Source organism: Chanodichthys erythropterus, chromosome 14 (assembly GCF_024489055.1).
Source record: "Chanodichthys erythropterus isolate Z2021 chromosome 14, ASM2448905v1, whole genome shotgun sequence".
NCBI lineage: Eukaryota > Metazoa > Chordata > Actinopteri > Cypriniformes > Xenocyprididae > Chanodichthys > Chanodichthys erythropterus.
In genome coordinates this window covers 8,600,575-8,626,576 of record NC_090234.1, presented here as the reverse complement: position 1 = coordinate 8,626,576, position 26,002 = coordinate 8,600,575, and the positions used below count along the sequence as shown (strand labels likewise).

Below are 26,002 nucleotides of genomic sequence, written 5' to 3'. Positions count from 1 at the left end.
TTTTAAAAAAAATATTTCAAATAAACGTTTTTATTATCAAAGTTATTTCTTTGGAAACCAAATTGCCATTACAAACATGTAAAACATTACAAATAATAATCAATATACATCAAACAATTCTATAAAAACTTGAGCAAATACTTATTTAAAGAACAAATACAACCTTTTGTGACAGTCATTATGGAAGTGAATTTGCCCTTCTGTGAGAATGAACAGTTTGCATATTTTGTTCCAATAAATAATAAGATAGCATACTAAAAATACACTTGAATGAAAAAATCAAACATTTTTAGCACTTAAATCATATTATATATGGTTATTTGATTACATGCAATAGTAAAATGGTCTCTAATGTGGCTTTTAGAAAAACAACCGTTAACTTTCAGAACTCCGGTAATGACAATTCACTTAAATAGCTAATAATGCAAAGACAATACATTCATTTCAAAATGGAAGCAATGTTCAGTTTTAAAAGGAACATAAGGATTGCTTTCTTGATGTTTTTATAATGTCATCTCCATCATTTACTATACTTGAGGTCTAACACAAAGATAACATCCTTTAAAATCTTGATAGGACTAGCTCAGTTTTTTGTAGAGCTCAGTCTGCTAGACAGATGCTGAAATCAGATAAGGCTTCCGGTATTTGCTTTGCATCCACACTCTGTGCATTACCACCTTCTTTCCTCTGTTCACCTGCAGTCTTCTGTCTTCCAGATTCTGAATCTCCTCCAAGCCAGCATTAGAAAACAAATGATGAACCTCGTCTGTAGAGAGATCAAGACATTCAGCATGAATGGGTGTTTATGCAAGCCAAAAACTGCAGGGAATTCAAAAATAATATGTACGGTATTCTAAAAAATCTGCTGAAATGGTTCTACCTTTTGTGAAGAAATACACACAGGTTCCATCCTGTCGCGTATAGAAGTTTTCTGACAAACACTGACCTGAAGAAAGTGGATCAGTGGTCATGCAGAGTTATACAAGAATCAATTACAATCAAGTTTTGATTTGTTAAAGTGTTCCTATTATGCCCGTTTTCACAAGATGTAATATAAGTCTCTGGTGTCCCCAGAATGTGTTTATTATAGCTTTTATTATAGCAAAAATTTTAGCTTGTCAAATATTAGCTTGCCCCTATTTGGGTGTGAGCGAAATCAAGCCGTTTTTGTGTGTGTCCCTTTAAATGCAAATGAGCTGCTGTTCCCAGTTTCCTTTCCAGAAGAGAGCGGAGCTTTAATAGCTCGTGCTTCGGTTGTTCAACAGCAACAAAGCTGGAGAATCTCACGCAGCCAAAATGAGGTTTGTCAGTAACGGTGGTCAGCCTTACATTGTTCAAACTGACACTGATGGAGAGACTCAGGAAGAAGTTACAACTTTTAGAATGAAACTGGACGTTTCTGAATGGTTAGTGGATAAATTTATATAGTTGCTGTGGAGTTGATTCAACTCATCGACTAGCATGTGCTGTCATGTTAATCTTTTGTGCAAATCCAGCATTGAATTGACCCTTGAATATCTCTCTTTGCATTGAACTTTGAGCGTCTTAACTTTGCAGATGTTGTTTATGCACAAACAGCAACATTACACACTAACTAAAGTTAAAAAAGTGAAATCATAATCAAGGACCCCTTTAAAACTATGAGAAGAGCAGAAGAGAAATTACTATTTAGTTGAATTAAATTTTAGGATTGTCATGATATTAAAATAATAAAAACATATTTTTCATAATTAGAGACTTAACACATTCAGTTGTTTTTGTTAATGTGTTGTATATTGACGGCTGTATTAATGATTTGGATATCAATTAAAATCGAATCACAATAATAATGGACTTTGTAATAATATTAATTACAATGCTAAATAGTTTAATGAGTCAACAGAGACAATCACCTTTTTTAAATCTTAGTTGTGACAGATCATATCTGCCGTAGTCTCTGAACAGCATGATTCCTCCCTGTTTCAGGTGTCCAGCCAAACTCTCCACCACACCTTGAGCTCTGCTGAAGGAAAGCAGAAGGGTTAGAGGTGTTTTAAACAGATTAATATTTAATTAATAAGAGAGATGCTATATTAAGCTTCCATATAGCATCACAGGATTTTGAATAAAATAGCAATTTTTCCATATCATTTGCATAAGAGAAATTTTGATGTTTTTTTTTTCTTTTTCCTTTTTGAATCTAGCACACTGCTCTGTGATGTGCCACACATTACATAATCAGAAAGGTCACGATGTAGGCAGAAGTACCGATCCAGTGTTTACCAAATGTGCAAAGACTTATGGTTAAAAAGTATCTAATTTTTTATTTATTTTAGAAAATGACAGATCGTTTCACTTGATAAGACCCTTATTCTTCATCTGGGATCGTGTAGAGTTCTTTGAAGATGCACTGAAACTGACATTTGGACCTTCAAGCCGTTGAACCCCAGTGAAGTCCACTATATGGAGAAAAATCCTGGAATGTTTTCCTCAAAAACCTTAATTTCTTTTCAACTAAAGAAAGAAAGACATGAACATCCTGGATGAAATTTTAATTCTGGAATTTAATTTAAATGATTTTTATGCAAATGCTCATGCAAAAGCAGGGATTCATGGCAATTGTGTATATGGTGTTACGTTACAGTTACGTTCCCTGAAATGACTGTTCTGATTGAGAGGTTAAAGATCTGAGGTTGTAGATTCAAATCCTGTAAGGGTTTATCCATAATCTATATCACCATGTAACCTTGATAAAGAACCTTCAGCTCATGTTGTAGTCTAGAGGGATTGAACCTGTAATAAGTGCACTGTATAAATAAATCAAACAAAGTCTCCAGACTCAAAATTGTGTCGACCATATTTCAGGGAATGTATAAAACTCTGATTTATCTGTGAATCTGATGAGGAACAAGTGGAAACATTAGTTCAACATTTCTGGGTACAAAGAGAAGCAAGAAACACTTTGCTAATGCAAACAAAAGAGAAAAGATGTTAGTCTATGGTTCTGCGAGCTTCCAATTTGAGCTTCCCAAACTAGAGCTTCATGCTTGCACTTAATTCCCTTGGCAAAAAAACTTTAAATACTCCAGAGCTGTGGTAAAATATGTAAACTGATAATCCCTAACACTCAATTTTCCATAACGCTGCTCAAGAGCTGTCAAGATCATGTTTATATCTGAAGATCTTAGATAACTTCTGAAGCTACAATGCTGGTTATAACATAAATATATGAGTCCAAGAAAAGAAGTTGATCATGTTTTAATTTAACCTTTGTTACATATCCAGTGGATCTTAACTTAACCTTCCACATAAATCTATATGGACTGGATAATGTTGAGTATATTAACACTTCTAAATATAAAAAAAATAAAGGTGGCTTTATGATAAAATAAAAACATGCTTCTGATGCTATTCTCATGCTATTTAAAGTATATTATATATTTTAAAGATATGAAATACATGTTGGGACAGTTGGATTAGGCTGAAGGGTATAACAGGGAGGTAAACTGAAAATGGCTGCTATAAGCGAGACAGCAGTAATGGACACTGTGGACACTGGTCATATAAACACTCTAATGTCAGATGCATGCTGGGCAAGTGTGTTAGTGTTAACATAATGTGTGAGTGTATGTTTGTGTGTGTGTGTGTGTGTGTGTGTGTGTGTGTGTGTGTGTGTGTGTGTGTGTGTGTGTGTGTGTGTGTGTGAGAATTTGACCTTTATTACCGTGCTGGGTGGATGGCAGAGAGCACAAAGACCACCAGAATAATGTCCAAACTCTCAGGGGGGAAGGGAAATGGGGACGTTGTGTCACAAATGTCCCGCACAAATGCATGACATACTGCAGGGTCATAGTCTGGGTGTTCCTGCAAGGGAAAATGTGTGCAATTGTCCTCAAATGGCTGAAGTTTTAGTGGGGCATTTTAATGTTTGCCTCAGTGGACATTTTATCATACTAATACAATTAACAAACATTATGAGTTTCATTTATTTTAATATGAAAGCAGTTGACACTTTGGGAATTGCTTTAATTGCATTTCAAATAGGCTAAATGAAATTACTTTTAGGGTGAATTCCATAATGAAATGACCAGGTCATAATTCACCCCGGAAAAAAAAGGGGGAAAATTGCATAAAATAAAGCCTGTCAAAAACTGTACTAAAATTAAAACTAGCATAAATTAAATTCATTACTACCAAGATATATATAACAGTACTTTATATATTGTATATATTCAAATACACATTTTTTTAATTAAAATAAAATATTTTATTTCATTTCCATACCTTTATTTTAAGTTCCATGAATTCCTCTTGGTTTAGCAAATAAGATAACTGCTTTCTATTTGAAAATGTAATGTAAAATGTAATTAAAATGTGTGTCATTTATTCCTGTGATCAAAGCTGAATTTTCAGCATCATTACTCCAGTCTTCAGTGTCTCATGATCTTTCAGAAATCATTCCAATATGCTGATTTGCTGTTCAAGAATAATTTCTTATTATTATCAAGCCATATTTAGGGTCTAGAATACCATAGAGACTCTGGGAGTGTTCTTTTGACCCGGACCAACACCCAAGCAACATGGCTGTGACTTTTTTCACAGGCAAAATTTTCTTCACAAAATGTAAAAATATTAGTTAGTCAATGAGTGAGAATGAGTTTTGAATAATAATCAAAGCATATATGCAGCACTGCCACTGCATGTCTCTTCCCCCGCCATTCAATATGTTCTGCTGCTGGCATTCGATGAAGGTCTCTGCACACCAAAGAGCATCAAGCACCAGGAGACAGAGCCAAACTCCCACACGACTGATCAGCTGTCATTTATATGGATGGAGAACAGGATATGTCGCCCTCCCCATCTTTATCCATTCTCAAAGGCTTTCACTAATGTATATCTGGGATGTGTGTGGGCTCTATTTGATGGAAAGGTGGCCGGTGTAATTATGCGGTGAAGAGCAGAGTCATGTGACTGTGTTTTACCTGGATGAGCTCAACAGCTCGAGATGAGAAGTCACAGCAGTACAGAAACGCCTTACTGCCCCTAAAAATACACAAATATGACTGCTTACATACTACACCCAATAAGTGTTTCTACTACAACTTTTTGATTTTCATCTCCTCATCTGATAATTTCATATGAATAATAATATATGTAGAGTCAGCATCCGCTTTGAGGTCACCAGGTTAGGGTCTATTTTGCAAATGATAATGACCTGAACATTACTGACTGTATAATATCCCACTTCTTACTTGGATGCTTACCCAAAACATTGACATAAAATAAAGAATTGAGTTTAAATTATTTTCTTACTTTTTCAAAGAACTTAAAGGTTTAGTTCAACCAAAAATGAAAATTATCCCATGTATACACACCCTCAAGCCATCCTAGGTGTATATTACTATCTTCTTTCAGATTAACACAATCAGATTTATATAAAAAAAATATCCTGGCTCTTCCAAGATTTATGATTTGGGTGGGGGCAAGATTTTGAAGATCAAAAAATGCATCTATCCATCATAAATATAATCCATATGGATCCAGGGGGTTAATAAAGTCCTTCTGAAGCGAAGCAGTGGGTTTTTGTGAGAAAAATATACATATTTAAAATTTTATCAACTATAATAACTGGCTTCCGGCAGACAGCCTGCACAAGTCAACTTGCGCCACAAGAGTGACCCCTGACGCGATGTATGATGCAGGTTGTAGGAGTCAGTGATGCGCGGGTCAATGTATAAACAACCCGCACCCGACCGACGTTTTCAACTAACCCGCCCGCAACTCGGACCGCAAAAAAAAAAGAGAAGAAAACATTACCCGACCCGCTTCCTGACCCGCATTTTTTTAAAAGCAGTAAATGCTCATTGTAGCGTCATTGGGCCATAGACGTAAGAACCCCCTATCAGCCTCCCTGGCCAATAATATCCGGCCTGTGGAGGAGAGAAATATTTCAGGACCTGACGTGGTGCCCTCAGAGGTGCAGCGGCGAGAGCAGGCAGTTCTTGAGGCGGCCCATCATTTTCCATTTCAGCTGTCAGATGCATATTATTGATGAATGCGATGTTTATGTTTCGACCCTGCTTAAAGAATTAGCCTAATCAGCAGGTCAACTGAGAGAAGGCCCACTTTTGGAAAAGTGTGAAAGCCCTTAGGAGCGCAAACCGTTCTTTTTCTGAATGTTGTAGTGTTATGTAATAAAGGCTTGATTTATTCATTTATTTCGTTTCATTTTCTTAACAATTAAGATGCTGCATGTGTTTATCCAGTCTAATCGAAGTGCGCGTCTCTCCCCCGACTTTCCCAACAAAAATCCCGCCCCCTCTTAGAAAATACATAAAACTGACATTACTGAGCTATATGCGTTTAAAAGTAACGTAGCCTATTAAAATTGTACAATTTCATTGCTCAGTTCAACGTGTTGGGAAATCGGGCATTTTGTCCCGCGTCAGCATTTATTCAAAAGTTAATAACGCTCAACATTCAAAAGGTAAATAAGGATTTCTCACTTGTATTAGTAGGCTTGGCTATTTCGCCACGTGAATGCCCAATTGAAGCTCTCACAAGCACACAATGCAGGGATAGAATATGTTAATAAAGTATTTATTAACGCATTTTAGACGAACAAAAACAGGTAGGCTAAGCCAAAGACTGAGGCTACAATAACCATAAATAAATGTTCACAAATACCCATGAAAGTAAAACTGAAACCTTTATTAAGTAAAACTGAAAATTACAAAGGTTTAATTGGCATCTTTATTTCAAACGACCCGACCGACCGCGACCCGAATACCATTAAAAGTATTTTTGGATGACTCGTAACCGCGGGTGACCGCGGATGACCGCAGGCACCCGCTCATTTTGGATCAACCCGCGCATCACTGGTAGGAGTATCATAAGTTTGCAGTTCAAACAAACAGGGCTGTGCAACAAACTCAATCTCCTCTTCTCTTAAATCGAAATCTTCTGACATTTCTATTTAAAATTTCTCATTTTAGACTTATAATTCATGACCGGTGTTTCATTTTGCTCTATCCTCTGCACTTCCGCGTTCATCGATGCTTCATGCATCATGTCAGAGATCACTCTTTTGGTGTAAAGGCAGGAACACACCAAGTCGACGGTCGGCCGTCAGGCAGTTTTTCTTCGTTGGCCAACTAAGTTTTCTCAGTGTGTTCCGCACCGATGGTCGGCCATTGGGCAGTTTTTCTTCGTCGGCCGACTAAGTTTTCTCATTGTGTTCCGCACCGTCGGCTGAAGTTGGTTCTCGTTGGCTTCTTTTCGGCCGATTCTAAATGTTGAATCGGCGTTGGAGCTCGTCGGTCCGTCTGGTCATTCTGATTGGCTGTTCAGCTACTGCCGCTTGCTGGTTCGGAAAGGCATTTCATCTCACACAGGCACAGAACTGACGTGCTACTTGGCCATCGGCTGTTTAGCGTCGGTTTGGTGTGTCAGGGCAACTTTGGACACAGACGCTGCCGATGTGAGCCAACCAGTCTGCTTTCGTCACCACTAGTTCATCGGCGTCGGCTTGGTGTGTTCTGGCCATAAGTCGATTTGCGTAGGTCGTCTGCTGGAAGCTAGGAATTCAAGTTTATAAACAATTTATGTATTTAAAAAAAAAAAAAAAAAAAAAATCAACCGCTTCACTTCAGAAGTCCTTTTATTAACCCACTGGAGCCATATGGATTACTTTTATGATGGATGGATGTGCTTTTTTTGGCTTCAAAATCAGGAACGCCGTTCATTCCAATTGGAGGACCAAGGATATTTTTTTAATTTAACACTATTTAAGTTATATACAACTAGGATGGCTTGAGGGTGAGTAAATCATGGGATAATCTTCATTTTTGGGTGAACTAATCCTTTAAATGTTCAAGTTATACTGTAGTTCCTCACACAAAGCTATTGTATGATTTTAGAAGACAGAGCATGAGAACCTACTGTTCAAAGGTTTTGGGTCAATAAGATTTTATTAAAATAATGTATTCAATTGATCAAAAGTGTTACAAAAGATTTCTATTTCAAATAAATGCTGTTCTTTTGAAGTTTCTATTCTTCAAATAATAAAAAAAAGTATCATGGTTTTCACAGAAAAGCAGCACAACTAATTTCAACATTGATAACAATGATAAATGTTTCTTGAGCATCAAATCATCATATTAGAATTATTTCTGGAGGATCATGTGACACTGAAGACTGGAGTAATGATGCTGAAAATTCAGCTTTGATCACAGGAATAAATGACATTTTACATTATATTCAAATAGAAAACAAACATTTTAAATGGTAATATTTCACAATGTTATTTTTTGCCAAATTTTTGATCAAATAAATGCAGCCTTGATGACTTCTTTCAAAAAACATTTTCAACAACATCTTTTTGACCCCAAACTTTTAAATGGTAGTATGTGTTTCATGGTGCTTTTTGTACTTTGCTAAAACAATTGTACGACAAACATCTCCATAATTTCTCCTAGCAATAAAAATGAGGAAATGATGTTTAATTTTTCACACGGTAAAGCTGATGTTCTTACCTGATGGAGCTGATGATGGGAAACACACTGTTTCCTGCACCGCAGCCCACCTGCATAAACACACAAAACAATGTCAATGTTTTTTTATCATTCATGAGATTAAATAAAAACGTTCTGAAAGTAATTCCAATGAAATTGTTTCTCTGTGTCGTTATTGTTATAGTTGTGGTGTGGACTCTGCTATTCTTTTATATTTAGAATGACTTTTAGAGCTACACCAAACAGTTGTGGGGCACCATTGACTTCCATAGTATTTTTTTTTAGGTTACAAACACTCTTCAAAATATCTTCTTGTGTGTTTAGCAGAACAAAGAAATTTAGGTTACAGGTTTTTTAATAAGTTGAGGGTGAGTAAATGATGACAAAATGTTTGGGTGAACTATCCATTCAAGCATCCAATTCTAAATTACTTAACACATCAGAAATGATTATTTAGGCACAAAGAAATTGTTCTTGTGTGACTGAATGGAGGTTAGTAACACCTCTAGTATCCTAAAAGCAGCATGTTGTCCAGGGAATGTGTCCACATCACTGGTTAATGTGCTGGAACCGTAGGGCTGGTGCTTTTCTCCGTTCCCAGACTCTGAGCACGAGTCCAGCCTGCTGCTCTGCCCCTGCTCCGGGATATACATCCCTGCAGTGTCTGGAGGGAGAAGCTCTGGGAACTCAGTGAAGAGCCAATTCCGGTTTCTGAAGAACTTGCTCTGGTGCGTCTCATAAAATCGGTCCCAATATTTATGAGCTTCTCTGTCATATTTCGCTGATTGGAGAGAAAACAACTAGGGGTCAAAACTAGAAAAACAAGCTGGCAACCAATAATGGGATAGATCTTCATGTTGGGGTTTGAATATTACATTGCTTTTCTAGCGGAATCTTCTCTTTCGAGTTCTCCTCTGCTTTCTGCCGGGCTTTCTCTCTCTCCTCTTCAGTCCACTGCACATGATCCCTGAGGCACAGCACACAGAACAAACATTCACTTCACCTCACTGATCCAACTCAAATATGATCCAAATTTAATTAAGCATTAATCTGTTGGGCAATAAATGCAAACAATAGAATCCTTTTAATGTGGGATTATTTTCTAAAAAAGTCAAGTCACCTTTATTTATATAGTGCTTTATAGAATACTGTTTCAAAGCAGATTTACCATAATAAACAGAAAAAATAACAGAAACAGTAAAGCAAACTTCATCAAATATGAGACAAATTCAAATTCTGCATAAATAAAGCAGCTCTACAGAAGACAATAGCATTGTTATTCAGCTCAATTCAGTTCAAGTTTTGTTCTCATCCAGAAGTGTTAGTGCAGCCAAATCAATAATATTACTACTGAATATTAAGCATCTTTTATACACCAACTAAGTCAATCAGTACTTACTATTAATCTTATTACCTAAATAAATGAAAGCTTGAATTATCTATTGAAGTTCTGAAATTTTTTTGTAAATTTTTTGGTTATAATTAAAACTGAATTTAAAATGCATATTTATTTGAACAGTCTACAATAAAATTCTTTATTTTTATTTTATATTTTACCAAGCAATGAATATGACAAGCTTCAATTTAATTTAAATATATAGTAGTTGACAAAAATAAAATGTCTTTTAACATTTTACAGTATTCATTTATATGAATGTAGAATTGTGTGCATTCTAGGTGCTGCAATTAATTGTTTTGTGTTTGTTTGTTTTACATATAGCTAAAAGTCATATGTATATATAAATGTATATGTAAATGTCATATATCATGTATAAAATGCAAAGGTTATTCCACAGCTTTCAATATATATAGAAAAGTATGTAATATACAGTTGTGGCCAGAATTATTAGCCCCCTTCATAAATATGATCAAAGATGACCCTAAAAATAAATCTGCATTGTTTATCCTTTTGATCTTTAATTAATAAAATTAGCAAAAATCTAACCTTTCATTGAAGGAAAATAATTGAAAGTGGGGGGAAAATAACACTAAGAAATAAATGTTTTTCTCCAAAACACGTTTCCCACAATTATTGGCACCCCTAGAATTTTTTATGAGTAAAATCTGAAGTATATTCCCATTCATATTTAATTTTTTTTAGCACACCAGGGTGATCATGAACATGAAAGTGTCCAGCCATTACTTCCTGTTCCACAGGAGTATAAACATGAGGAAACACAAAGGCCAAATTCCCTTAATCATTCATCACAATGAGTAAAACCAAAGAATATAGTTATGATGTGCAGCAAAAGATTGCTGAGCTTCACAAAATAGAAAGTGGCTGTAAGAAAATAGCTGAAGCATTGAAAATCCCAATTTCCCAATTTTAAACATGTTACAAATCTGCCTGGAAGAGGACGTGTGTCTAAATCATCCTAATGCGCAGTGAGGAGGAAAGTTTGAGTGGCCAAAGACTCTCCAAGGATCACAGCTGGAGAATTGCAGAGAATTGAGTCTTGAATCTCAGAATGCCTAAAAAATTATCAAAAGCACCTACATCCCAACAAGTTGTTCGGGAGGGTTTCAAGAAAAATCCTCTGCTCTCATCCAGAAATAATCTCCAGCATATTCAGTTGTCAGACAAGACTGGAACTTCAAACGGGACGAGCTTCTATGGTCAGATGAAACTAAAAAAAGAGCTTCTTGGCAGCAAACCCACCAGATGGGTTTGGTGCACACATGGATAAAAAGTGCCCCATGTGCCCCCCCAGGATAAACAATGCAGATTTATTTTTAGAGTCATCTTTGATCATATTTATGAAGGGGGCTAATAATTCTGGCCACAACATACATATACATATACACACATATACATATACACATATATAAACACATACATACATAAATGCCAGTATACAAGGATATAGTATATACATTTTCTTTATAACATCTATTGTTATTAACATGGTACATTCAGTCAATTTAATTGTTGAATGTAATGGACGAAGTTGAAGATATAGGATATTTGCTAATATAATAATAATAATAATAAGCAAAAGAAGATTAAAAGTAATGATGTTATGTTTGTATAAATACATACATTCCCTCTTACATATCAATATAAAAGATGTGTAGTAATATGCAAATTCCTGTTAATATCAAATAATATTAAGACGTTTTCCCATTAGATTCAATAAGACAGTATAAAGAGAGAAGAGCAGAAGAGAAAAAATATACAGATGTATATATTCCATGGTAATATGTTAATATTATTGTTGTTGGTGTTACCACTGCTGTCCTTCAAATACTAGAAGTTACACAATGGGAAAAAAAAAAAAAAAAGGTAAAATAAATATATAAATAAGTAATAAAGAGAAAATAGATCTGTGGGTGGGAGAGAGAGAGAGAGAGAGAGAGAGAGAGAGAGAGAGAAATTAGGGAAGGAGAGAGAAAGAGAAGTAGGAAAAAGATAGAGAGAAATAGAGAAAGAGAGAGAGAGAGAGAGAGAGAGAGAGAGAGAGAGAGAGATGTTTCATGCTGAAGAAAGTCATTGTGATATACAACTTGAGCCCATTTCGTAGTCATTTGTAGGTCACTGGCAGGCCCATTCTAAGCCACTGGTGCATGTTGTTTCTTTTTAATCACCTTTTTTCTTTTGATTTGCTGTCTACTTATATAGTCCTGTGCTATGGAAAGTGTATTTTTAGAGTAAATATATCCCATGTAGTCTATAAATTATGAAAATGAAGCTAAAATATGAGGTCATAAAACCAGAATGTATATAAAAAGTAGAATTAGAAATTAGAAAAATGTTTAAAATAATTATATAGTTTTTCAGTTATATATATATATATATATATATATATATATATATATATATATATATATATATATATATAATGTAGTATATAATAACAGTCCTACAGTGTGATCTGCATAATGTCCTACTGCTTTTACTTAGACTGTACCACATGTTATGCTGAAAGATGTCCTCGGGGTGGGTGAGGATTCTTCCTCCTAATGGGGCAGGTGGTCTTCCTCCACTGTACAGCCTGCAGCTCACAGCACGGACAGTCAGCTTAAAAAACATCTTCATTTCTCCACACTCATCTGAGAACAGCAATTAATGATTATGATTACTAACTAAACACTTTATCTACCACTATTTACTGATGCGAAGCATTAAACTACAAATCCCGGCTAGCAACAGCGACGATGCGCCTTCAGATGACGTACACCCGGAAGTTTTTGTAAACACATTTGAGAAGTGTGTAGGCTGATAACAAATTCAAGCAGCCAAAAATTGACCACTAGAAGCAGACAACTGTAAGATTTTATGCGAATGTAATCTATAATTGTTTTGAAAATGCCCGATATGAGGATTTATGTAAACAATTGAAATGTTCGCCGTTAACAGTTAGCTTAGTACCAAAAACGTCTCATGAAAATACACCTTTAATTTTAATAATAGCAAAATGAACAATTGTATATGCTTATATGTGACTATTTAAGTCATATGAAGCAGATACTCTTCGGTATATTAGCTAACGTTAACTGTTGTAGTTTGGATATAACTAATATGAATTTGAGCAACGCTTCTATGATTGCAAAGTCTGCGTATAAAAAGACAGAAAGTTGATTTTACCCAGTACTCACTTAGATGCCATCTCTGAACATTATTCCGCTGAGTTTTGTGGTAGTCAGTGCATTTTATATGAATGGTGTGAGTAGTGTCGTTCCCTATGTGCGCGCTCCCGTCTCCTCCATGTGCGCAGCGCCCCCCTGCGTGCACCCGCACTAGTAAGAACAGCTGTGCTGTTCTGACTTCAAGATCCAATGGATCCTGCTCCAATGACTTTGGCAGATTACTGGGAGCAAATCTTAGGATCTTGAGAAACATCATTCTCCAAGTAAGTATTGCTGTGTTTAATGCTTTTGTTTTTGTTTTTTTAAATTAGTTTTTATGTTAATTTATGTCATGACTTTATAGGAGGACACAGAATTCATAAAGGTTTGGAGCAAGACTTCCAAGTCCCTCATCGCTTATGAAAGTGGCCGGATATATTTTGATAATTACAGGTGTTGTTACAGCAGGTAAACTATCTGATTTTAATATTTGTAGAGACTAAGCAAAATTGTGTTTTTCTAAAATATGACATCTGTTAATATGGCTCAAATTTATTACAATTCACAGTCTTTTGCCTGAGCCAGAACAGCTGTATGAGCTCCCCAAAACTCCCAAAACTGAGAAAATTGAAGACGCATTATTGTGCCAGGCCCCTCTGGTAAGTTTGATCTTCTGCTGCACGTTGTTCATTTGCATATGCAAAATAGTCCTTTTAACTTAAATGTAATTGACTTTTTTGTTTTCTGCAGGACAATGTTCTACCAAATGCTTCAGAGCAGAAATCATGTCTGTTAGCTCTGACAGCTCATAACTGGTTGTATCGGCTCTCAGCTGACACAGGAAGAATGCTACAGCGGGTCTACCTCTCCTCTCGTTTCAAATTCAGGTGATCGCTCATCTTCACTGTAATTCTAAAGAGAAGATGAATTAGTGCTAATCATTTTGGCAATGACATCATGCTGCATTTTGTTTCATGTTACAGTACAATTTCTGGCTAAATCAGCAATCTCATTAACGTAACATCTGAAGTAAAGTGTTTTTATTGTACTAACATGAGTTTGGAAACAGATCTTTAGGTTGGGACTCCTCACAGGAGACATTTTATGTCAAATCCATTCAGAGCAAACAGACGACTCTGGAACGACAGGTCAGACTTTACTGGGGCTCATATCTGCGATGTATTTATTAATTTGAATTCAACTTATTGTAAATAATTACTTCGCAAAAAAGTATGTTCAACGTAGTATGAATGTCATCTAGAAGTACTATATTCGATATGCCATCAGTATCACGTGACCTACCAGCATCAGTTGTGCCTACTCTTATATGAGTTCTGTGAATTCTGACATACTTTTTTTGTTATATACTGTTTTTCGCCCTTTAGGGAAATATGCGATTTCAGATGCAGCCAATCTCTTTTTCAACCTAATAAATACTGAAGTTGTGTATTATTGTTTAACTTTCTGAAGTCAGTGCAAATTATCTTACATTTTGGGTATAATTTCCTCCTAATTTTCCTCATAGATAGGGCAGCTGGTGAGAAAGTGTTGCTTGGATACAGTGTGGGTAGATCCGGTGTTCTGACAATATATGCTACTTGTCAGGATGTGTTACCAACACTATATCTGCATGGTTTTAAGGCTAGGGTAAGGGTTTGGAGTCAAATAACATTCAAGTTTACTTAGTCTTTCTGTTGTTTAAGTCCAAGAAGACAGAGTGTGCTGGTGTCCGCTGCTGTTAGTTTGTTTTTGCAGCTTCAGGACCATCTGAATGAGGGGACTTTTTCCAATGATTATTTCATGTTTCTCTCTCTTTCGCTCTCTCTCTCTTTCTCAGGCTGGTGTTGATAATAACATCCTCATGCGTGTGGCCGTATTTCAAGTCTTTCCACTGGAGCTTGTAGGAATGCTGGAGATAAATAAAAAAGTAATGTCTGCATAAGTACATTCAAATAGATCTATTTTGATTAAAGTCGAATGTCAGTTCTGCTTATATTACAGTGAAACCTGTGGATTTTAGAGCGAGATATTAGTTTCATTAAATGGTATTTTTCTATGGTCTATTTTCTATGGTATATTCAAATGAGCATTGTCAAATGAATGAATCAATATAAAAATGTTATGTTATGTTACGTTATGTCATGTTATGTTCAGGTCTTTGGTAAGACGGCTGTGGATGTGCTGCTGTCACAGGGAGTCTTAGCTGTATCACACAGCTCAAAACATGTCAAACTTTACAGTTTTGAGTACATAGTTAGTAAGGTAATGGAAACATTATTCTTTTTTGTGGATGTTTGGTTTATTGACCCTGTTTGTTTTATCATTATTCCATATGTGTTCTTTTCACTTCACTTCAGTTTAGAATTGAGGAGTTGGCTCTGGGACAGCAGTGTGAGTTTAATGGTGGAAAAGGAATTGTGGGAGAAGCTCCATATGGTATTCCGGTCAACATTCACATTCATGGTGGGTAGGGTGACTGATTTTTTTTATATACAGTGTAGAGCTAAAATAAGTCAGTTTGCTCCAAAAAGTCTTAAAAAAGTGTGTGGATAAAGTTTTAAATGTTGATTCAGTATTTATTTTTTGAACAAAATGTATAAAACCTTAAATGGGTGATTTCTGTTTATACAAAATATATATATTTTTTTTGTCTCTTTCTTTAGATTTTTAGGTGACATATCCTTGACAGGGTTTGTGAGATTCACACAAATGCTTAAAAATGTGACATTTAAAACAGCTTAATGTATTTGTCACACACATTTAGGTGAAACTGTGAAAATTGTGCACATGAGCCTACAATCTCATTTTCTTACCATTGAGCTTATCGTATTGCACACATGTAATATATATGACAAAACTGAGCCTCTGTAAAACATTACTTTGTCACCTTTGTCTATGGAATATTTTATAGAAACATATGTCAAGTTAATTTCTTTGGATTTTTTTGTGACCAATCATGGCCATTCCAATGAGAATTCTGCTTAAAAGGGCTGCTCTTCATTTTTCAAAATATCCAGTGATTTTTAATCCTTTTTTCTATTAGTCACCTCTGTATTATCTATTAAGTGTTTCTAAAAGGTTGTAGAACTGAAGTGTGTATGTGTTTACACTTTCTGAGGAAATCAGTTTAATTACTTATAATCAACTCTCTTTAATTAAGTTGAGAAAAACGTCCAAGCACTGTGTAGATCAGGCTTTCTCAACCCTGCTTCTCGAGGGCCACTGTCCTGCAGAGCTTAGCTCCAACCCTAATCAAACACACCTGAACCAGCTAATTAAGCTGTTCAGGGTTACTAGAAAGCTACAGGCAGGTGAGTTTGATCAAGGTTGGAGCTAAACTCTGCTGGAAAGTGGCCCTCGAGGACCAAGGGTTGAAAACGTTTTTGTTGTCAGTAGTTAATTTTGTTACAGAAAACTATGACGAAACATGCTGATGACACCGATATCATTAAACATTAAATGTGACTATATAAACATAGAATAGAATAGAAACTTTATTGCCATTATAAAAATATAATGAAATTTGTTCAGTAGCTTTCAGAGACCAGCAGCCTCAAAAAAAGAAAAAAGAAAAAGAAAAGTATATATATACTTTTATATACTTATATATATATATATATATATATATATATATATATATATACACAGTGGAATTAAATAATGCAAAAGACAGTGCAAACAAGTTTAACCAAGTATCAGTACATTAGCAACAACGCTTAAATATGTAACCGTTCAATCAATCAAACTTTATTTATAGAGCACTTTAAAACAACCGAAGTAGACCAAAGTGCTGTACAGAAGAATATATAAACAGAAAATACCCAACTCATACAATACATTAAATACACATAAAAAAAAATTAAGAAACAAATGTCAAAATCAAGTGTCAAAGGCCAAAGAGAAAAGGTGGGTTTTAAGAAGTGACTTAAAAGAAGACAATGAAGAGGCCTGTCTAATGGGCAGAGGCGCAGATCCTTCCACAGTTTAGGAGCTGCCACAGCGGAGGCACGGTCCCCTCTGAGCTTAACTTTTGTTTTGGGCACATTCAGGAGCAGTTGATCAGCTGACCTGAGAGAACGGGTGGGTGTATAAGGATGTAACAGCTCCGAAATGTAGAGTGGGGCAAGAACATTTAAAGATTTAAAAACAAATAAGATAATTTTAAAATGGATCCTGAAATGTGTGGGCAGCCAGTGAAGTGAGGCTAAAATAGGGGAAATGTGCTCGTATTTGCTTGTTCCAGTTAACAGACGTGCTGCAGCATTTTGTACCATCTGCAGACACAAGATCCACTAACCCCCACATACAGTTTTTTACAGTAATCTAGCCGAGTGGTGACAAAGGCGTGGATTACTGTCTTAAAGTGTTGACTTGAAAGAAATGGCTTTATTTTGGCCAGCTGCCTCAATTGAAAAAGCTTAATGACTGCCCTGATCTGACTGTCAAGCTTAAGGTCAGAGTTGATTTTTACCCTTAGGTTAGTAATAGTTTGTTTGTTGTACTGGGCCAAGGCCCCTAAATCAACAGAAGGGGTCCCAATGGTGCCACCAAAAACCATCACCTCTGTCTTTTTTACATTAAAACTTAAAAAGTTAAGAGACATCCAGGCCTGTATATCAGCAAGACACTTGAGTAACTGTCTGACAGTGTCGTTCTTTTTAAGAAGCACATAAATCTGGCTATCGTCTGCATAAAAATGGAAAGACATGCCATGCTTCCTGATTATTGAACCTAGTGGGAGCAAATACAGAGAGAAGAGGGCCTAAAACTGAGCCCTGTGGGACTCTACAAGAGAGAGGAGCAGAGGAGGACTCAGAGTCACCACAGCTGACACAGAAAGTCCGACCTTCCAAAAACCATTTGAGTGATTTATGCCCTTGATGCTCACCCACTGCTCCAAACGTGAGATCAGGATTTCATGGTCCACAGTGTCAAATGCAGCAGTTAAATCAACAAGCACGAGAATTCCACAATCACTAGAGTCGGTAGCTAAAAAGATATGATTAAAAACTTTTAAGAGAGCAGATTCTGTGATGTGCAAAGTTTTAAAACCAGACTGGAAAATTTAAAGAATATTGTGCGCTTTCAAAAAGGCTATTAATTGACTGCAGACTATTTTTTCAAGTATTTGGAGATGGGCCTAAAATTTGCAAGATCTACAGGATCCAGACCAGGTTTTGTAATCAGGTTGCACTACTGCGTGTTTAAAAATTTTAGGAACCACACCTGAAGACAGACTGCCATTAACAACTGCAAGAACAGATGGTCCTACAGTAGGAAAGACCTCTTTAAAAAGTCGAGGAGGAACAGCGTCATGTGGAGAACCTGAGGGCTTCAAATCATCAGCAATCTCCTATAACAAAGACAAGGTCACAGGCTCAAACCTCTCAAAAACAGCAGAATAGAGGACAGGGATTGTGGAGTCTTAAGCTGAAGGTGAAATAAGAGCTCTAATGGAAGTGACATTATCAATAAAAAAGTGCAGAAAGTTTTCACAAACAGCAGTGGAGGCATCAAAACACGAGGCTTGTTACAGTTTGACAGAATAATTTCAGATAAATATTTTCTTTTAGCATCTTCCACATGACGCCAGCAGTCCCTTAGCATTGAAGTGAAACATGAAGTGAAACAACTGTTCAATTCCAGTCTGCCACAGCTATGTGTGTGTGTATGTATGAGAAACAGGTGTGATACATGCTACAGCTCTGGGAAAAAAAATATTTCTCAGCCTGTTTGTGCGTGTTCTAATTGCTCTGTATCTTTTTCCGGATGGAAGTGGTTCAAACAGTCTATGACCTGGGTGAGTTGAATCCTTGATGATGTTGCTAGCCCTCTTATGCAGATGGCTAGCATAAACTGTGTACGGATTGGGAAGCTGGATTCCCACAATCCTTTGTGCAGTCTTGACTATCTGGGCCAAATCTCTTCGATGCTGTGTAGTGCAGCTGGAATACCACACTATCACACAGTAGCAAAGAATGCTTTCTATTGTACTCCTGTAGAAATTTACCAAAAGCTGAGAAGGCACTTTGGCTTTCTTGAGTTTTCTCCGGAAGAAAAGCCTCTGCTGAGCTAATACTGAGTATTAACAGTCCATGTTAGATTGTTTGTGATAAACAGGCTCAGGAATTTGATGTTGGTAACTTTTCCAACTTCCTCTCAATTTATATAGAGAGGAAGGTGTCACTTTCCTGGTTTTCCTGTAGTCTATGATGATTTCCTTTGCTTTGGTGGTGTTCAAAACCAGGTCACTATCCGAACACCACTCGACTAGGTGTTGAACCTCTTCTCTATAGTGCATCTCTTCATTTCCTGAAATCAACCCAACTATAGTGGTGTCATCAGCAAACTTCACTATAGCATTAGAGGAGTGGATGGGTGTAGAGTCATGTGTAAATAAAGTGAAAAGGGCTGGGCTGAGGACAGAACCCTGCGTTACCCCTGTATTCAGGGTGAGAGTGGATGAAGTACATTTACCCACCCTGGCATTCTGTGGTCTGTTAGTAAAAAAATCCAAAATCCATGAACAAAGTGAATTAATCAATCCAAGGTTGCTGAGGTTGTTCACCAGTTTATGAGGCACTATTGTATTGAACGCAGAACTAAAATCCACAAATAACATCCTAACATATGTGTTGGGATGCTCCAGATGGGACAGGCTTGTGTGGAGCATGATTGAAATAGCATCTTCAGTGGGAATATTGGCTTTGATGTAAGATAAAACCAGCCTCTCAAAGCACTTCATAATAATTGGTGTCAAGGCAACTGGGCGGAAGTCATTGAGACACCTGACTGCTTGGTTTTTGGGCACAGGAACAATAGTGGTGGATATAAGACATAGGGGGACTACAGCCTGCTGCAGAGACAGATTGAAAATATTGGTGAGCACCTCTGCTAGTGTCTGATCAGCACATGACTTCAGCGTACGACCCGACACCATGTCTGGTCCTGCTGCTTTGGTGATGTTGATTTTCTTAAGGGTGAATCTCACCTGATGACACTCAGAAGCAAGTACAGGCTCCTCCCTAGATGATGGTACAGTCTTAGATTCCACTCTGCCAATCAAAGCGTGCAAAGATCTAATTCAGGGTGTCAGGAAGTGTGGCTGGTCTGTTTTGTACCGCTCTTGTAATCCGTTACAGTTTTAATACCTCTCCACATGCTGCGGGGGTTATTTTTTTAAAGTGGTCCTCTATGCGAAGCTGGTATCTGTGCTTGGCTTCTTTAATACCCTTCCTCAGTTCCCTTCGGGCATTACTATAAGCCAACTTGTCCCCTGACCTTTAGGCAATGTTCTTTGCTCTGAGGAAGGACCGCACATATCTGTCAAACCATGATTTTTAGTTTGGGAACACCTTTATAGTCTTATTGGTCAACACAGTTTCAGTACAGAAGGCTATGTAAGCCAAAACGGATTAGCTATATTCCTCCAAGTCTGTACCCTGTGCAAATAACTCCCAGTTTGTATTTTCAAAACAGTCCTGCAATGATTTACATTAACATCATTTAACGTAAGGAATTTTAGTTTTATCTTTTGAGAGAAGCTTTTGAGTTTTACCAGTTAACATAATGTAGAAAATTTCTGACTGTATATGATAATATTATAAATCAGGAAACTAGTAAATGAGTAAAATAAACCTTGCGTGAATTAAATTATCAGTTTAACAATTACACACCATGACTTGACTACAGTTAATTTACAAACTAGACTAAAATTCCTATACTTTTAGTCAACTAATACTTTTCTAATCAAAAAAACAGGATAAGTTGAGTAAATATGATAAAAACTAAAAAGGACATTTGACACAAGACAGAAATGCTAAGCAGATGTAGCTTCACTACAAACACTACAAATAATGCATGTCTGCCCATTATATAATCAAAATCCACTTTAGACTGCAGTCCGGAGTTATTACAAGCACTCTGATGGTTTAAAGTGGGCTTTGACAACAGTAATAATCTCATAAATTGTAATGTGTAGCTTCATGCTTATTGTAACTCTAATGCACCTGTTACCCAGCTGTGATTAAATGAATTCTCGTAAGCATTATAGGTCACTTCAGAATTAAAATTTCCTGATACTCACCCTCATGTCATCCAAGATGTTTATGTCTTTCTTTCTTCAGTTGAAAAGAAATTAAGGTTTTTGAGGAAAGCATTCCAGGACTTCCAGAACTTCACTGGGGTTCAACGGGTTAAAGGTCCAAACTGCAGTTTCAGTGCAGCTTCAAAGGGCTCTACACGATCCCACACAAGGAATAAGGATCTTGTCTGGTGAAACGATCGGCCATTTTCTAAAAAAAAAAAAACTTTTTAACCACAAATGCTCATCACGTGTGACGTAGGGGGAAGTACCAATCCAGTGTCTGCAAAGCGAATGTGCAAAGATTAAGTCAAATGCCCTTTACAAAAACAAAAAAAAAGGGTAAAACAAAGATGACTTTTAGTCAGACTAGTCAGACTATTTTGAAGTTGAAGAAGAAAATGAGAGTTTTTCTCCCTATTGCGGTACTTCTGCCTATGAGATACATACACAAGTTAAAATGCATTCTTGGTCAGCAGCTATAGTGCAGGCGTGATTAAGCGTTGGGTTCGGCGACGATTCACTTCGCGTCACGCTTAGTGTGAAAGGGCCCTTTAGACTAAAAAAAATAGCTGACAAAATGAACGCAGTTGCTGACAAAATGAACAGTTGTCAATACTTCCTCTCTACAGAGTGTCCTCCTGTATTGTTTGAGATGTCATACTTTGAGAATGGGGTTCAGATCGGAGGTCATCCCTGGCACTACATCTACACCCCCAACCACAAGAGACACAGAGGAACCCATCATATCTGCTCGATCACAGATGGAGCGCTGGTGAATACTCTGATTCCTACACATATTCTTAGGAATATCAGTCCAACGAAAAAGCCAAGCTGCAGTATTTTAAGATCCTACACATGCAGTGAGAGTCAATGGGTCTCATTCATGAAACACGAGCAGAACAAATTTTTGTGTAAATCGTGTGTAAAGTGGTTCTGGCATAAATTTTCGGATTCATTAAAATGTTCATATTTTCCAAATGTTAGTTGGTATGAAAGAAATCTACACCTGCTCCCAGCCACGCGTAAATAGTGCGTTTAACATCCGAACGTTTTGCTCATTAATAAGGCTGCATTTTAATTAACCTTAATCGGGTACATATTTACACAGCATTTTGAAAAAATATTATATATAGTAATTACATACGTTTTTTCTTTTTACTTTTATTGTGAGAGCCAGTAATAGCATCCGCAAACGGAGCACTTTAATCAAATTAATTGATTTCAATAGGGCCTGGCAAAGTAATGGCCCCGTAATTGTTATGGTAATTGTTTCCTATAAAATGGCCAAAATCCTTCGTTTGGTGTCATAATATGATGCCCATATATAGTTGTCAGTCGGATTTAATGGGCGGGATTTATGGTAGGCTAATTGAGAATGAGCGTGCACGCGCGTCCCATTTATGACTGATTGGAATTCATTAACACACACACACATTTCACTATCACTTCTGGCATTTACGAAGTATTTGTGAATCAGGAGAAGAGTTTTCGGGAAGGTCTCTTTACGCCCAAATTACTCACATATTTACTCGTATATTTACGAATGTTTCATGAATGAGACCCAATGTGTGTAACCTTTATGTTGCATTTTGGTTAAAATTATTATCTGTTATGGTAGACATTAAACTTTTAGGGAAAGACAAGACAAATAGTATTAGGCTTATCTCATACTTATTGAATTACACAGCAAATGAAGACTTTGATTCTAAAATAACCTTTGCTTCTAAGAAAAAGAATAGTTATGTTCAATAATTGACACAAGTGGTATTTAATTAAAGATATTTTTTCTTTTTATGTGTTATGTGTCTATATAATCCAATGATCTGTCTTCAGGCTACGAACGGTGTTCAGGACATGAAATGTGACTCTCTGGAAGCAGACTGGATCTTTTTTCACCCAGATGATTCAGGACGAATTGTTCATGCCGGGCCCAGCACAATAAAGTGAGCTCAATTATTATATATGGCAAAAGAGAGGCAAAGTTGCACATTGAATATTCTTATGTAACAGGAATCTTATTATAAACAGTGTCCTTAGACAATGATAAACAAGTGAATGAGAATCCATGACCTTGAGTATTGTTTTTGGTTATGTACCATAGGAACAATGTAAATGAACAACATTTCTCTATAATTGCTGTTTTAACTTTCTCTTTTACAGTGTTCTGAAGATCATGGCTGAAACTGGATGTGACTGGAAGTATAAGATAATCATGGACTTCTCAATCACCGCTGCTCGTGACAATAGTGTAATTGTTGTCTTTGGGTTCATTACCAGCTGTAGTAGCAACAGAATGCTATTGAAATTTTGATACTATAATTTTTTTTTCCATTTTAAACTGCCAATCTTAGGATTTTGTCAACTTGAGACTCACTCAGCAGAAATACCAGCTGATATTTATTGTAAAAGAAGAACAATACTGCAGAGAAGGTTTGTAAACAATGGTTCTTCTTCCCCACAGGCACCTCAGGTGATTGTGACCTCTTCTGGTCGTACAGTGAACAGGAGATTCCAGTTGTTAGATGATGACCCCGCACAAGAGGTACTGCAGCCCACTCACACTCAAAAAATCAAGGATCCACAGTAGAGACCATTGGTGCAGAAAATAACTAGTCTAGTCTACAGTTCTTGATTGAGAAAAGTTCTTCATTTTACATTTTAGTTTCTTCAGATCAGTGTATTGGTTTCTGTGTTGTAAAACCAACATTATTTGGTTTTATAAAGAACTTCAGAATAAGTTCATTGTTGCACTCAAATGGATAGTTAATTCCAAAATGAAGATTCTGTCATTATTTACCCACTCTTGTGTTGTTCCAAATAAATAAACTTCTTTAGAATGTTCCCACTGCCACGAAATAAAACAATTTGAAAGATAATTGCAACTTTTTATCTAACAATTCTGACTTTTTTTCTCAAATTTGCGAGTTAATATCTCACATTTCTCACTTCTTTTCTCAGAATTGTGAAATATAAACTCGCAATTGTAAGTTATAAAGTCCAATTCTGAGGGGAAAAAATACTTTTTTTTCTCCTTAGAATTTAAAGTTTATATCTACATTACATTACATTTATGTTTAGTCATTTAGCAGACGCTTTTCTCCAAAGCAACTTACAAATGAGAATAGCAGAAGCAATCAAATCAACAGGAGTACAACAGTATGTTGAAATCGAAAAAAAAGAAGATTAAGATAGATAAAAAAGTAAGTGCTACTATTACTGGGTCAAGTGTTGACAAAAAAGATACTTCTTTAGCAGTTTTTTGAAAATGGCAAAAGACTCAGCTGCTCGGATAGAGCGTGGCAGGTCATTTCACCAGCCAGGGACAGACCTGGAGAAGGTCCGTGAGAGTGAATTTGTGCCCCTATGTGATGGCACCACAAGACGCCGTTCACTTGCAGAATGCAAGTTTCTGGAGGGTGCATAAGTCTGAAGTAGTGAGTTAAGGTATAGCGGTGCAGAGCCAGTGGTCGTTCTGTAGGCAAATGTCAGTTTCTCAATGTCATCAATATCTCACAGTTCTGACTTTATAACTCACAATTGCAACTTTATAACTCACAATTGCAACTTTATATCTTGCAATTCAGACTTTATAACTTTATAAAAGTCCAAATTATGAGATAAAAAGTCATATTTTCCTTTTTTATTTTTTATTCAATAGCAGAAACAAGCTTTAATAGTAATCAGACTTGACATATCAGAGATTATTTGACCCCCCTCCCCCCATATTTTTAAGAGTGTATAAGTGTTTGGAACATGATGGGGGGTAAATGATGACAGAATTCTCACTCCAATCATGTGATTGGAGCCTTAATTGTTAAATAATATTGTGGAAGAATGCATGCTGATATAGGTTCAAATGTCACATGATACAGGGTTCATTGTACTGATGTAAGGCCATCAAACTGTTAACTCACTCTAGTGCATGATAAAGTCTCTGAGATTTGTTTTGTCTCTGTTATTGTTTGTATTTTGACATAACTCCCAGGGTCTTATCTAGACTTTCAGGATGGTGAAGTATGAAGATGAACTTGATCTGTTGGCTGTGATAGACATCACTCACACTGAAGATGAAGGACAAGCCCATCTTCGTCTACACGACAATAAGACAGGGATTTTAATGAAAAGAATTCCTCTAAAAGAGCCATGGGATGTGGTATGCCATTTAAATGAATGTTTTAAGATATCATTCACTCCATTTGTCATAACCTAACATCCTGTGTCCTTTTTTTCAGACCTACAGTCATGAAGTGTACTTTGATAGAGACACTATTATTCATACTGTCCAGGAGAAAAATAACACCTTCTGTTGCCATGTTTATAAAATGAAGAGAAGACCTTCAGATGAACCATAAGCACATTTCATATTCCTGTATGTGTAGATTACTAATGGACTGTAGTCCATTAGTAAAATATATATAAATATATATATATATATATATAATATAATATAATATAATATAATATATATATATATATATATATATATATATATATATATATATATATATATATATATATATATATATTATATTATATTATATTATATTATATTATATTATATTATATATATATATATATAATATAATATAATATAATATATATATATATATATATATATATATATATATATATATATATATATATATATATATTTGTATATCTGGTACTGTATTATAATTGGTTTATTTTTCCATGTGGATTTTTGACAACTTAAGAGCACTATCATTTGTACTGAAAAATGTGTTGCCGGTAATGAACTTTAAAAACTTTTCTATTTAGTTATTTTATCAAAACATTTACTTAACTTTAATAAAGACCAGTTTGTGAAAGATACTCTCTTGTCATCGTTGTGAAACTA

General features: G+C 36.0%; 2 protein-coding genes across 2 annotated transcripts; one reads left to right on the top strand and one right to left on the bottom strand.

Annotated features, from left to right (window-relative positions):
• Positions 1–48: 48 nt before the first annotated feature.
• mettl8 (methyltransferase 8, methylcytidine) lies at positions 49–13,194 on the bottom strand. The gene is made up of 10 exons (XM_067410365.1): positions 13,078–13,194; positions 12,401–12,542; positions 9,368–9,459; positions 8,996–9,273; positions 8,514–8,563; positions 4,962–5,022; positions 3,704–3,843; positions 1,893–1,999; positions 881–946; positions 49–766 (listed from the first exon to the last, which is right to left on the bottom strand). Exons 2-10 carry the CDS (start codon positions 12,526–12,528, stop codon positions 609–611), a joined length of 1,080 nt encoding a protein of 359 aa, XP_067266466.1. The 5' UTR covers positions 12,529–12,542; positions 13,078–13,194; the 3' UTR covers positions 49–608.
• On the top strand, positions 12,703–25,530 carry dcaf17 (ddb1 and cul4 associated factor 17). The gene is made up of 14 exons (XM_067410363.1): positions 12,703–13,342; positions 13,423–13,526; positions 13,627–13,717; positions 13,809–13,945; positions 14,128–14,206; positions 14,896–14,985; positions 15,213–15,320; positions 15,416–15,521; positions 21,774–21,916; positions 22,978–23,087; positions 23,305–23,392; positions 23,606–23,686; positions 25,142–25,297; positions 25,377–25,530. Exons 1-14 carry the CDS (start codon positions 13,175–13,177, stop codon positions 25,494–25,496), a joined length of 1,581 nt encoding a protein of 526 aa, XP_067266464.1. The 5' UTR covers positions 12,703–13,174; the 3' UTR covers positions 25,497–25,530.
• Positions 25,531–26,002: the final 472 nt, after the last annotated feature.

Coding starts and splice junctions, on each gene's coding strand:
- mettl8 (XM_067410365.1), bottom strand. CDS start 12,528: ATGAAGATGTTTTTTAAGCTGACTGTCCGTGCTGTGAGCTGCAGGCTG. Junction 9,274..9,367: donor GATTCCGCTAGAAAAGCAAT/GTAATATTCAAA, acceptor CTCTCCAATCAG/CGAAATATGACAGAGAAGCT. Junction 767..880: donor TGTGTATTTCTTCACAAAAG/GTAGAACCATTT, acceptor ATCTCTCTACAG/ACGAGGTTCATCATTTGTTT.
- dcaf17 (XM_067410363.1), top strand. CDS start 13,175: ATGTGCGCGCTCCCGTCTCCTCCATGTGCGCAGCGCCCCCCTGCGTGC. Junction 15,321..15,415: donor TTGAGTACATAGTTAGTAAG/GTAATGGAAACA, acceptor ACTTCACTTCAG/TTTAGAATTGAGGAGTTGGC. Junction 25,298..25,376: donor TAAAAGAGCCATGGGATGTG/GTATGCCATTTA, acceptor CCTTTTTTTCAG/ACCTACAGTCATGAAGTGTA.